The 12,730-nt window shown below is 54.4% G+C and overlaps 1 protein-coding gene across 1 annotated transcript; it reads right to left on the bottom strand.

The window, feature by feature from the left end:
- Nucleotides 1–237: 237 nt before the first annotated feature.
- Nucleotides 238–11,040, bottom strand: SYP (synaptophysin). Its single transcript, XM_062183370.1, has 7 exons — nucleotides 10,963–11,040; nucleotides 9,675–9,740; nucleotides 8,549–8,673; nucleotides 5,580–5,775; nucleotides 4,780–4,971; nucleotides 3,216–3,546; nucleotides 238–1,447 (listed from the first exon to the last, which is right to left on the bottom strand). Exons 1-6 carry the CDS (start codon nucleotides 10,996–10,998, stop codon nucleotides 3,220–3,222), a joined length of 942 nt encoding a protein of 313 aa, XP_062039354.1. The 5' UTR covers nucleotides 10,999–11,040; the 3' UTR covers nucleotides 238–1,447; nucleotides 3,216–3,219.
- Nucleotides 11,041–12,730: the final 1,690 nt, after the last annotated feature.

Raw genomic sequence — 12,730 nt, 5'->3', positions numbered from 1 at the left:
TCAAACAATACCGCAGGGCGCGGGAAAGGGGGGGGTCTGGAGGGAAGGGGGGAGGGGCCACAGCCAGACAAAATGGCAACACACGATCACAGGCACTACCGACATCACAGACACAGCAGAGGGTGCAGGAATGGGGCTCCAGACCGGGCCTCCAACCACCCCAGGACGGGACAGGGAGGGGTGTGGAGGAAGGGAGGGGGCAGGGGAAGGGGGAGAGGGGTGGGCCAGCCCCACGGACCCACTGGCTCTGTCCTCTGATTACCTAGCTGTCTCGGCAAGGGGGTGGGGGTGCTTTTCTCTGGGTCTCACCCCGCGGTCTCCAAACCATCCCCGACCTCAGCCAGGGGCATTCTCCGAAGTCCCTAACAAACTCATTCCGCAGCTCCTAACCATGTCCCCCCCACCCCCGCCCCACTGCCCAAACCGGTCCCTTTAAGAGGTTTCCTTCATGCCCCGTTGGGGCGGGGCTGACCCCTTTTAAAGCCACCACGCATGCCCCACTATAAGCCCTGCCCCATCTGGAATCCTGACCAAGCCCTCACCCCAAGCTTGGGCCCATTCCTAAATCTCACTTCAAGCTCAGTCGCCTGAATGTTCCAAGCCACGCCCCTTCCATCGACTCTGGTCCCAATCCAAGACCTGCTCACCCTGGAGCCTCTCCACTGCCTGCTTCAAGCCTGGCTCCTTGAACCAGGCCCTTAGCGGTCTTCCAAACCTTGTCCCCACACCCCAAGTCACATCTCTGTCCTACTGGGAAACGACGTCCACTCTGGAGCCCACCCTCTGCCCTACTTCTAGTCCTGCCCTCTCCAGAATCACACCCTCCGTGTCCTTCCAAGCCCACCAGAATGTCTTTACACTCCAGGTCCAGTATGTCTGGAACCCAACTCCCTTGCTGACTAGTCCCCTCCACTCCAGAGCTCCCCTCCAAGACCACCTTGGGTCCTAAACTGTCTGCTCCGTCTCAAGCCCCTCCCCCCCAGTTACCCTTGGGTTGAATTTCCCCTAATGGCCTCTGTTCAGTCATTGCTGGAGGAACCAAGGCCAGAGTTGGAAGGAGGGGAAGGAGAGAGGGGGAGAGTCTGAAGCCATGTCCGCCCTCCCCACACAGCCGAGGTCTGGTCCCTCCCTGTCCCCCCTTCAGAGCCCCCAAGCCTCAGGAGACAGGGCTGGGGGAACAGAGAGGGGCCAGAGGATGCAGGGGCAGGGGTAAGAAATGGGGCCACTCAAGACTGGGCCCTTAGTGCATGAGGGCAGTGGGTGAGGGCAGAGCTCAGACAGATAAATAGATATTTATATATAATATATATAATATATATATATATAAACAGCAACGACAGGGTCTCCTGGTGTGAGGGCTGGAGACCTAGGGTGTAGGGTTGGGAAGGGGGGCAGGCCTTCTCCTGAGCTCTTGCCCACCCATGGGGTCCTCCCGGGCTGCACTGACCTGTAGAGACAAAAGACACAGAAAGGAGAGGGGGTCCAGAAAGCTGGTGCTCTCAGACAAGGGTTGGGCTCCCCGGATTTACCCTCCTCCTTGTTTTTTCTTTTCTTTTTCTTTCTTCTCACATAGTCTTAGAGCCAGCTTCATCCCGGCTGACCCTACTGCGAAGATAGCCCTGACCTTGCCCCCACTGGGTTAGGTATCAAAGCCATGATGGTTTCCCTCCACCAGTCAAGAAAAAAAAATTAACGAATGTTCTAGCCAGTGGTGACAAATTATATTGCACAAAAACAGAGCCCTGTCTTTTTAGAGCTTCCGTTGTGGGGGGTCTGTCTAGGGTCACATAAGGTAATGAATGGAAAGAAAAAGTGGCGTAAGCAAGGGGGGAGAGTGCTAGGGAGGGGATGTCAGAAAGGCAGGCCCTGGGATCCCAGAGGATTCTGTTTCTTTTACTCAATCAAAAGTTTCTTAACACTACGAGTGCTCTAAGTGATGTCTGGGCAGCATGGCTAAGTCGTGGTCTAATGGAAGAGATGATCAATACACATGTACACTACTAATTACAGGTTGTGATAAAGAAAAGCACAGGGTACCATGAGAGAGATAACAAGGGGACTTGTTCCAGATAGGGTCTGTGACCAAAAGGAGGAAAAGGAGCTGGCTAGGTAATGTCATCAGTGTGTGTGGGTGTAAAACCACAGAGGGCGAGCGAGTCCAAAGGCCCTGAGGCCGTTGGACTGTGGTTAAATCACAGTGAGTGAGGGGTGGGTGGTAGGAGGGGAGCTCAGAGAAGGGTGTGTGTGTGTGTGTGTGTGTTGGTGGATGGGGATAAATGTGACCATAGTGAAGCTTTGGCTTTTGATTGAGTGAGATGGGAGCCACGGTAGAGTTCTGAGCACAGGAGGGCCGTGGCCTAATTTCAGATTTAACAGAATCCCTCCGGACTCTGTGAGTAGAACAGAATGGTCCCTGGGTGATGGCAGGGAGAAGTGGGAAGATCATAGAAATATTCTGAAGGTAGAGCCAACAGAACATGTTGATGAATTAGAAGTGGGATGCTTAACAACTCCGCCCCCCCCCGCCCCGCCCTTTCCATTCCATCTACCTCAGGGCCAGAAGCTACCTCCACGCGTGCATTGCCATTCCTGCCTGTTTTAGCCTTCTCTGAGGGAAATCGCTCCTCTTTTAGGGCCCACCACGAGGCCCGGCAAGGCATTCCAAGGCCCCGCTGCGCCCCTTTTCCTCTCTTGAAATTGCACACCACCTCCCTCACCTCGAGGATTGGGGAGAGGCGGCAGATCTATCGTCTCCTCCCGGATTGGTGAGCTCATCTGACCTTCAAGGCTCACGCCCATTTACCCTCACCATCTATTGGATTTACCACCTTATTGGCTTGTCGTCACTTCTAAGACCCACCTTCTCTTCCCTGCGGGGGCTCTGCTGATTCTCCACTGCGCAAGTCCCCCCGCTAGTCCTTCTTGTCATTGGTTGCTCTGCCCACTTCTTCCCCGCCTTTCCGCAGAGCTGCACTTCTACGTCCCTTCCGATTGGTTCTTCATCCTGCCCATCTCCAGGCCCCGTTCACCTTCTCCCCATTCATTGGCTAGTTTTTCGCTCTTTTCGCATGTAGCCATACCTCTCGGCGCCTTCAAACACCGGCCTTTACTTGCCCAGCAAGCATAATCGCTGGCCCCTGACTCTTATTGGTTCGTTGGCCCGCCCATCTCCTTTCATGTACCCTCCTTGGCCACACTGCCCGCCCGTCACTCACCAGATTACATCTGATTGGAGAAAGAGGTGGGCGCACCCTGTGGCCCGTAGCCTTGCTGCCCATAATCGCCCTGAGGCCCGTAGCCACCGCCACCGCCGCCGGCTGGCTGCCCGTAGTCGGGTTGGTATCCGCCCTGAGGCCCATAGGAGTCCTGGGGCCCGTACCCGCCGGGGCCCTGCCCGTAGCCCGCATCGCCATAGGCATCCCCGGGTGCGGGTTGCTTCTCAGGGGCGCCGGGAGGCGCGCGCAGGAATGGAGCGGCCCAGCCTGTCTCCTTGAACACGAACCACAGGTTGCCGACCCAGAGCACCAGGTTCAAGAAGCCGAACACCTGCAGGGAGACAAGGGCTGGCTGTCGTCCCCTGCCCATTGCTGGGCGATCCCAGGGGACGTCGAGCCACCCCCCCCCCCCCCCCGCCGCGCGTAGTCATGGGCACGTCGCGCCTGAATCCGTGGGCTCCCAAAGGGCTCTTAGACCCCTGAGTCCCAGAGCGTGAACGTCAGTGTGCAGGAAAAGCATCTTTGGGAGAGCGAGTTAGAATTCAGATTCCGGGGGATGTTGAGAGCCAACAGTATAACATACATGAGTAATTTGCATATATAGGTATTACCTACATAACACGTTTATACATGGATAAAACATAATAAATTTAAGTTTGTAATGTGGCAAACTAAACATACATTTTACTACATAGATATATCACTAACACACATACACACATATATACATACAAATATATGTATAAGTGCACATGTAGAAAATATATAGGTACTTCTAAAGATTTCCGTATGTGGGACTTACATAAACTATTTATTAAAACCCAAAACGCTCTCTCTGCCTTTTGCCTTTTATGCCACACTCTCTTCTAGGCACTTTACATGTTGTGCATTAAAATCAGTTTTGAGGCAGGAGTTAATGTCTCCATCTTACACTGTGGCCCTGCCAGGCTAAGCTGCCAGCATCGTAAGACAGGAAACAGGAGCATCTGTATAGGACTTACCTGGGGCCCGGCCCTTTTCTGGGCACTTCGGGTGCTGTATGTTATTTGTTTACTAAATACTCAACTTGGAGGCAGGACCACGATTAGGTCTTCAAACTGAATCCCCAAAAAGGCTGAGTGCCTAGTTTCAGGTCACAGAGCTTGCAGATAGTAGAGTCGGGACCCTGAGCGCAGAAAGTCTGACTCCAGCCAGTAGGGGGCGTCCAGGTTATTCTTTCATGTTGCACAGGAGGAGGCTGAGGTGCAAGAGGCTACTGAGTTGCTAGAGACACCACTAAGGCTGGATCTCGGATCCAGGTGTCCCAAGCCCAATCTACAGAGAAGGCCTCATGTTCTTCCCTGGGGGACCTGTTTGTGGTGTTACAGTGATTAACAAATGCTGTCTCATCCTTCAATGCTCTGGTGTTGACATGCCTTCTCCAGGAAGTCCCCTTGGATCTCCCGATTCTCCTTTCATATTCTCTCTCTCTCTCTCTCTCTCTCTCTCTCCCACTCCCCCTGCCAGGCTGCGATTTTCCCAGCTTCCCTCCTCCAGGCAGCCCAGCCAGCTTCCCAGGGCTTACCACCGAGGTGTTGAGCCCCGAGGTCACAGGGTCTCTCAGCTCCTTGCACGTGTTCCCTGTCTGGCGGCACATGGACATCTCCTTGATGATGTTCTCTGGGTCCGTGGCCATCTTCACATCTGACAGACCCTTGGCCCACGCCGATGAGCTCACTAACCACATGAAGGCGAACACTGCTGTGGCCAGAAAGTCCTAGAACAGGCAGGGGTGATGAAGGCAGCAGTGTGAGTGGACAGCTGTCCACTGATCACTCCTCGCAGCGCAGGCTTTCTTGGGAGGAGGGTCCCCCCCACCCCACCCCGCCCCACCCCAGAACAGGCCTGTGTCTCCCCTGACTTTACCTGAAGGTGGCCCTGCCAGCTTGTGACATAGAGGATGTGGGGCGTGGGCATGTGATTGTAATATGTGGGTGCAGCTGTTGGGGGAGGAGCCCCGTGGGATGGTTTCCGAATTTGTGGAAAGCGGTGTGTCTTCCCACTCGCATCCGCCCATGGGAATTGGTGTCATTGTATGTCTGGGAGGAGGTGATGTGTGTGATTGATTGTCCCAGTGAACCTCTGTTTGCTCTTCCTTGGATCTAGACTGCGTGGTTGGGTGAGAATTGCCAGGTTCACAAGCGTAGGCCTGTCTGGGATTCTGTGTGGGCTGTGAGTCTGTCTCTGTGGCCTCTGTGACCCCAGGTCCCTGCTGCGTCCAGTGTGGACCCAGCCGCTGGCGCCACCGCAGCGTCATGGGTGGCTGTTAGGGTGGCTGCGTGCCTGTATGTCCCCCAGGCGCCGTATCTCTGCGGTCACACTCACCAGCATGGGCCCTTTGTTGTTCTCTCGGTACTTGTTCTGTAGGAAGATGTAGGTGGCCAGAGCCCCCATGGAATAGAGGAAGGCAAACACGGCCACGGTGACGAAGAATTCAGCCGATGATGAGTAGTCTCCCACGAGGAAGATCTTGGTGGTGCCTCCTCGGCAGGTGGGTGCATCGAAGTACACTTGGTGCAGCCTGCAGACACACGTGGGCAGGTGTGGCCCGGCCCCGAAGATCCCCCTCCCCTGCCGCCAGACATGAGTCTCCCAGATTCTGATGAGGTCCCAGGAAGAGGAGGAAATGCCCCCTCACAGAGCACCTGCTGTGTACCAGTCACATTGCCTCATTGCTCCACGTACCCTGGTGAGATGGGTGTTATTCAGCCCTCACACCAAACCAGGCATTCTGGTCTCTTGGGTTTTCTTAGGTCTCGCCAGGCACCTTCCCACCCCAGGACCTTTGCACTGGTTAGTCCCTTGGCTAGGGATGCTTTTCCCCTAGATATCTTCATGTCTTACTCCCTCATCTCCTTCAGGCTTTCAACTGTCACCTCCCCAGTGAAGCCTTCCCTGGTTTCACGATTTAAACTGTCAGTCACTCAGACTCCTTCCTTGCTCCAGCCTGGACCTCCCATGTCGCTGGCAATAAGCTTGGGCATAAGCACTCAGACCATCCTCGGCTGCTTTCTCCTTATCATTTTTTGGCTGAAACTACAAGAAGGTAGGGTCTTCCCCCCGGCTCTGTTTTGTTTACTGCTGGATCCTCAGGGCCTGGAAGAGCGCTGGCATGTAGGTGCTCAAGAAAGGTTTGCTCCGAGGAGAAACAGAGGCTCGGAGCAGTGTATTAGCTTGCCTGAAGTTCACTGCTGGTGGGTGAATGGCAGAGTTGGGATCTGAGAACTGTTTCTCCCCTACATCGTGCTGACTCGTCTCTTTACCCCACGCCGGGTACTTGAGAGGGGAAAAAAACATATGCCCAGGGGCCGGCACTGTGGCATAGCAAGCAAAGCCACCGCCTGCAGTGCTAGCATCCCAAATGGGTGCCAGTTCAAGTCCCGGCTGCTCCACTTCCAATCCAGCTCTCTGCTATGGCCTGGGAAAGCACTGGAGGATGGCCCAAGTTCTTGGCCCCTGCACCTGCGTGGGAGACCCAGAGGAAGCTCCTGGCTCCTGGCTTCAGATCAGTTCAGCTCCAGCCGTTGCGGCCAATTGGGGAGTGAACCAGCAGATGGAAGACCCCTCTCTCTCTCTCTCTCTCTCTCTGCCTCTCCTTCTCTCTCTGTGTAACTCTTTCAAATAAATAAATAAATCTTTTTTAAAAAATGTATGTATAGCAGAGGAGGATCTAGCCACTAGGAAGAGACAGAAAAGAGAGTTGAGGGATCTTGGAACAGGATGTGTGTGTGTGTGTGTGTAGAGGAACAGATGGAACAGTATCTTGAGACTAAGGCCTTTCCTGTGGTGTGATGGAGGGGAGGGTTGTAGGGAGAACATATGGCAGGGTGGGGGCAAAGGATTGGAGCAGAGATCCTGGAACTCTGGCGTTGGGGGGGGGGGGCCCGGATCCTGAGCTAGAGCAAATGGTTTCTCTGTGGCCTCGGCCTCGTGTAGCCAAGGTCCCGAGGGAGAGCTTACGCTAAACACTTTACTTAGTTCGCCTAATTTAATGACACCCCTGCAGCGCTTCTCTAAAGTGAGCATTATTGCACCCATTTGACAGATGAACAGAGGCTCAGTGAGGTTAAATTACCCGTCTAAAACTGTACAGCTGCCAAGTGCTGCAGCGAGGAGTTGCATTTGGGTTTGAGAGTCTGTATTTCTAGGGGGCTTGGCAGGGAGAAGGGCTTGTCCCAGGAGGAATGAGAAGCAAGGCAGGAGGTAGGTACTGATCAGGGGGACTAGGGTGGGTAGACAGTAGAGCCTCAGGACCTGAGTCTTAGGCATGGGAGGCACGGGGGAAGGAGCGATCTCCAGGGGATTTCTGTGGTCTTGTGGCTTCCCAAGCAGTGCCCCCATTCTGCCCCAAACTGTTTTCTTGCTGGCTTCTGTGACCTGGGGAGGGGGTGGTGGTGGTGGTGGTGGGGTCCCTGGCTGCTCCTCTCCATCACAGGACACACTTTCCTGAGGCCTTTTCTTCTTGCCATCATTGTTCGAGGCCCTGTGGCAAACACCTGCCAACTAGAAGCTCACTTAATACTCACTACCACCCTGTTAAGTGGGTCTCATTAGCCCCTTTCACAGATGAGGAAGTTGAGAGCCAGTATAGTTCTGTGACTTGGCTAAGTAGTGGAGGGGCCTTAGATGCCTCTCCTGAAACTGTCTGTGGCTCTGACTCTCTGTGTCCTGGGATGTAGTGGCCACACCAGCCTGTGCGCACTCTCGTGCAGCTAGCGCCCAGCACCCAGTGTGAGCTCAGTGAGCGTCACAGTTGTCCAGGGGGCTTTCATCAGCTCCTGAACCTAACCATTGCCCTGTCATTATCCTGTATAGGAACCTGCATGAGGAGCCCCTCCTTGAATTTCTCTCGATCTGCAATTATCTTCTTAATTCGTGTATTTGTTATCATGCAGGGTAGGGAGTTTGGTCTGTCTGAGTCACCTTTATGTCCCTAATACTTTGTGCAGTACCTGGCATAGAACAGGTTCTCAAAAAAATGTGCATGGCATGCATGCATGGAGATTAAATAATATTGGCGAACATTAACTGAGCACCTGCTGTATTAAGATATATATATATATATATATATATATATATATATATATATGCCTGTCTCGCTTATTACATGGTCCCAGATATCCAGAGCAGTGCCAGGTACAAGGCAGGTGTTCAGTGCACCAGCGGTGATCCAAGTGGATGTGGCCTCTTGAGGTCGGGGCTGGGCAGAGGCCCCTGGGGGGAAGAGGTTCTGGCACATCCCACCCCACCCCTGCTTCTCTCACGTCACTTGGGATCCCAGAGAGGAGTCACACCTGAAGGGGTACTCAAATTCAACCTCGATGCTGAGGTCACTCTCCGTCTTGTTGGCACACTCCACGCTCAGCCGGAGCTCCCCACTGTAGCTGCCGCATGTGGCAAAGGCGAAGATGGCAAAGACCTTGGGTAGCAGGGATGGCGATGGCCACAGTGAGCCTGTGTGCCCGTGGGAGGGGGGTGCCCTCCTCTGGACAGATTGGGGGCCCAGCAGAGGCAGCAGCAGATGGAGAGGTTCCCCGCCCCCACCCCCTAATCAGGGCTCATCGGACCAAGGACAAGCTGATTACAGGGGTGTGGCTGTCTCTTCCTTCTCTGTCTCTGTCTCCGCCTGCGTCAGTCTGTCCCTGTCTCTGTTCTCTGTGTGGCTCACTGCATCTATTGCTCTTGGTTTCTCTCTCTCTCTCTCTGTCTTTGCCTTCTCAGATGTCTCTTTGTCTCTGACTATCTCTGCCTCTTTCAGTATCTCTTTTTTTCCTAGGTCTCTCTCTGTGTGTGTCTCGCTCTCTGTCAGTGTCTCTGTCTCTCTCCTTGTCTCCCTCCTGTCTGTTTTGCTGTGTGTTGGTTTTTTTTTCTTTTTCCTGGGCGTCTTTCCCTCCCCCACCTCGTTTCCCTGGTTGTCTCCCTGTGCCTATTCCTCTCTACATCTCTGTTCTCTGTGTGTCTCCCTCTGCCCTTCTTTGTCTCTTTTTGCTTCTCTCATTCATCTTTGTATCTCTCTCTCTTTTTTGCAGCATTTCTGTCTCTGTCTCCATCATTCTCCATCTCTCATTCTCTCTGTATCCATCGCTGTTTCTGGGTTTCTTTGGCTTTGAGTCTGTCCCCCAGAAATTGGCTACAGGCTCCACCTCCCCCCCTCACTTCAGGAGAGGAGGTAGAACGTCACAATTTGTCCCTTCTCAACAGGGGTACTCTTGGCCCTGTGACGTCACAGCCTGTCTCTGCTCTGGCCCCAAGCCCCCCCCCCCCCCGGATGTCACCCTGGAGCCCAATCCCCCCCATCCCCTTCCACCCCTCCTATGCATTCCTTGCTTCCCCCCTCTACTCTGCATTTGCTCTTCTAGACCCCACAACTTCTCTCCCTGCATCCCCTACCCCCACCCCAGGAGCCCAGACCTCACTCACCCATTGCAGCACCTTCACAAAGCCGAGGGGCTCCTTGACCACCCGGAACTGACCTCCGGCCACCAGCTGAGGAGAGAAACGCGGGGAGGGGGTGGGGTTGTTGGAGGTAGAGAGGGAGGCCAGGGGCAGGGGTCTCAGGGGATGCACCCAGGGGATGGGGCTTGTGACCTCGGTGCGGGATGTGGGGGGAAGGTGATGTTCGGAGAGAGGGTGAAAAGGAGAAAGTAACACCCTGAGGAAGGCATGAGCACCAGGATCTCTGAGAGAAGACCCATCGCAGGGTTCAGGACTGGTGGAGAGGTTGGGGTGATGGTGAGTCAGATGGGAGAGGAGTTAGGGGTGAGGAAGATGGGGTTAGGGTCCGGACTAGTGGGGGAAAGGGGAAGGTCTGGAAGCCAACTGTGAGTGAGGAGGGGAAGGGGGTCAGGTGGAGAGGTCGAGGAAGGAGTCGGGTCCTGGGGTGGGGGAGGGGGTCTTGAGCGGTGAAGGTGAGTCATCACCGGGGCGGGCGGGAGTCGGGTTGGCTAGAGTGGGGGAGGGGTCTGCATGGTAAAGCTGAGTCAGATAGTGGGGAGGGGTCTGAGGCGACAGGGATGGAGAGGGGTTTGGTACTGGTTAGGGAAGAGGCGAGGTTCGGAGGTGCTGAAGAGTGAGATGGCGGAGAGGGTCTGGACCCATGAAAGTGGGGGAGGGCCGGGACGCGGCTTCACTGGGTTTGTGTTGGGGGAGAGGAGATGAGGGGCAGTTGAGGAGGCAGAACCGATCGCGCCCCCCCAACCCCCGCCCCCGGGTCTGCTCTCAGGGAAAGGGTCCTGGTTGTCAACCGGGGTGCAGTCTGTTTGGGAGGGGCTGGTGTCAGCTGTCCCTCACTCCCGCCCCCGCCCCCACACCTTCTGTCGCTCTATTTCCTAGCTCAGTCGCAGCCCCCAGTCTTTCTTCTACTCTCCCCACCCTACCCCCCCACTCCGCCCCTTCCCCAGTCCTGAGAATCCTCCAGCCCCTAGGCCCCTTCCTCCTCCCCTCGAGGTCGCCAGTAAATCGCGGGGCTTCTGGTGGTTCCCGCTGCGACAGTAAGGATGGCCCTCGCTGCGGCAAAAAGCGCACACCTCTCCACCACCTCCCCTTTCCTCCCTTCGCCTGCCGCAGACCCCCCGGCCCCAGCGCCGGGGACCGGGTCTGTGCCGTCAGGACCCTGGCCACCACCTCTCAAGAGTCGGCGGGCTGAAGGCAGCCGCCGGCTTCGGCGGCCGGGAGCGGCGGGCTCTGTCCGCGGTGCTGGAGCGCGTACCTGATTCACCACGTCCATGTCTGCCAGCAGCAGCATCAGCAATGCAGGGGGCGAGAGGCGCCTGCTAGCAAGGGCGGGCGCGGGGCGCGGCGGGGGCGGCGCGCGATCGTCGGAACAGCCCAGGCGGCTGCAGCCCCGCCCCTTGCGCTCCCACCTCGCTCGCCGCGCGCCTGCGCACAGCCGGCTGTTCCCGGCCTCCATTCCAGCCCCGGGGCTGCAGGCTAGCAGTGTGCCGGGCGCATCATTCCCTCTGAAAACACAGCTAGAGGTCTGGGGACAGAAAGGACCAAGTCATCCTAACGTATGATGTTTCGACGGGCCTTTTTCTGAGTTTGTTAAATGTGTTCACCGATTTAATTCCTGCGTGGAAGGGACTATTAGCCCTGCTTTCACAGATGGGGAAAATGAATCCCCAGAGAGGTTAAGTGACTTACACAAGGTCATCCAGCCAATAATTGGCAGTGCTCCCGAGTCCCTGTAGTTTGAACATAGTTCAAGGTCTTCAGCGTTCCTTTTGGGAAGTCTGCATCTTGAAAACCTCTCCCTCTCTTCAACTATCTCCCTTGCTCCCACTTCTCTCTCCTTCTTGCTTAAATACTTGCCTACTCCAACCCTACAGGTTACCTCCTGTTAACTCCTAAGTGCTCTCTTAACTGCTCTCCCTCTCCTTGGCTAGGAATTCCAGGTCCATCAAGGTCAATGGTGATTGCCATGTTGCAAAATCCGATGGATCAAATACAGTTGAGGCTCAAGGTGCTCAGCCTCACTCACACAAAAAGAAATGCATATAAAAATTACTACGCGCTTACTTGCTAGTACATCATCTTTTTTTTTTAAGTAAATGTATGTATTTATTTGAGAGAGAAAAAGAGACAGAGATTCCAATTGCTGGTTTACTCCCCAAATGCCCCAAACAGCTGGAACTGGGGCCAGGTCAAATCTAGCAGCCAGGAATGCAAGCCATGTCTCCCACATAGGGGACAGGAACCCAAGTACTTGAGCCATTACTTCTGCCTCCCAGGTTCTGCATTAGCAGGAAGTTGGAGTCAGGAGCTGGAGCTGGTATTAAACCTAGGTGCTCTGATGTGGGACATGGGTGTCTTAACTGCTAGGCTAACTCCTAACACCAGGTGCATCATTTTACATCTATACCTGACAACACTGATTGCCTCCAGAGAGGAGGGAAAATTTTCACTTTATACCCCTTTGTACCTTTTGAATTCTGAAATGTGTATGTAGATTTAAGCATGGAAATCCACACAAATATGTAATGGGTGCTTTCTAGTTGTTGCCTTGTTGGGGGAAGCAGTATGTAGGAGTGGTTAAGTGCATGGGTTTTGGCATTCAACTGCTTTCATTTGAATTCCACCTCTAATGTTTACTCCTGTTTGACCTTGAACATGTAATGGTTTAAAATGATACCTATAGGGGTGCTGTACTGATGAAATAAGATAATCGCTGTAATGCCCTCAGCACAGAGCCCAGTAAATGGTTCATTTTACCTCTTTCACATCTCTGGAATCCACTCACTTCTCACCGTCTCCTCTGCCACCTCGCCTGGCTAAGGCAACCATCATTCCTGCCAATTTTAGCTTCTCCACTCTCTTCCCCCTCCCTTCTGTTTTCAGCACAGCGTCAGAGTCTATTTAAAATGCGAAGTTAACTATGTCACTACCCTACTCAAAGTCCTCCTATGGCTTGCCACTGCTTTTAAGAAAAAAAAAAAAAGATCCCACAGTTTGGGGTTTGGCATTCAAGGCTCTGCATG

This window comes from Lepus europaeus, chromosome X (assembly GCF_033115175.1).
Source record: "Lepus europaeus isolate LE1 chromosome X, mLepTim1.pri, whole genome shotgun sequence".
NCBI classification, from domain to species: domain Eukaryota; kingdom Metazoa; phylum Chordata; class Mammalia; order Lagomorpha; family Leporidae; genus Lepus; species Lepus europaeus.
Note: the sequence above shows the minus strand (reverse complement) of the source record. Positions and strands in the feature narration are given on the sequence as shown.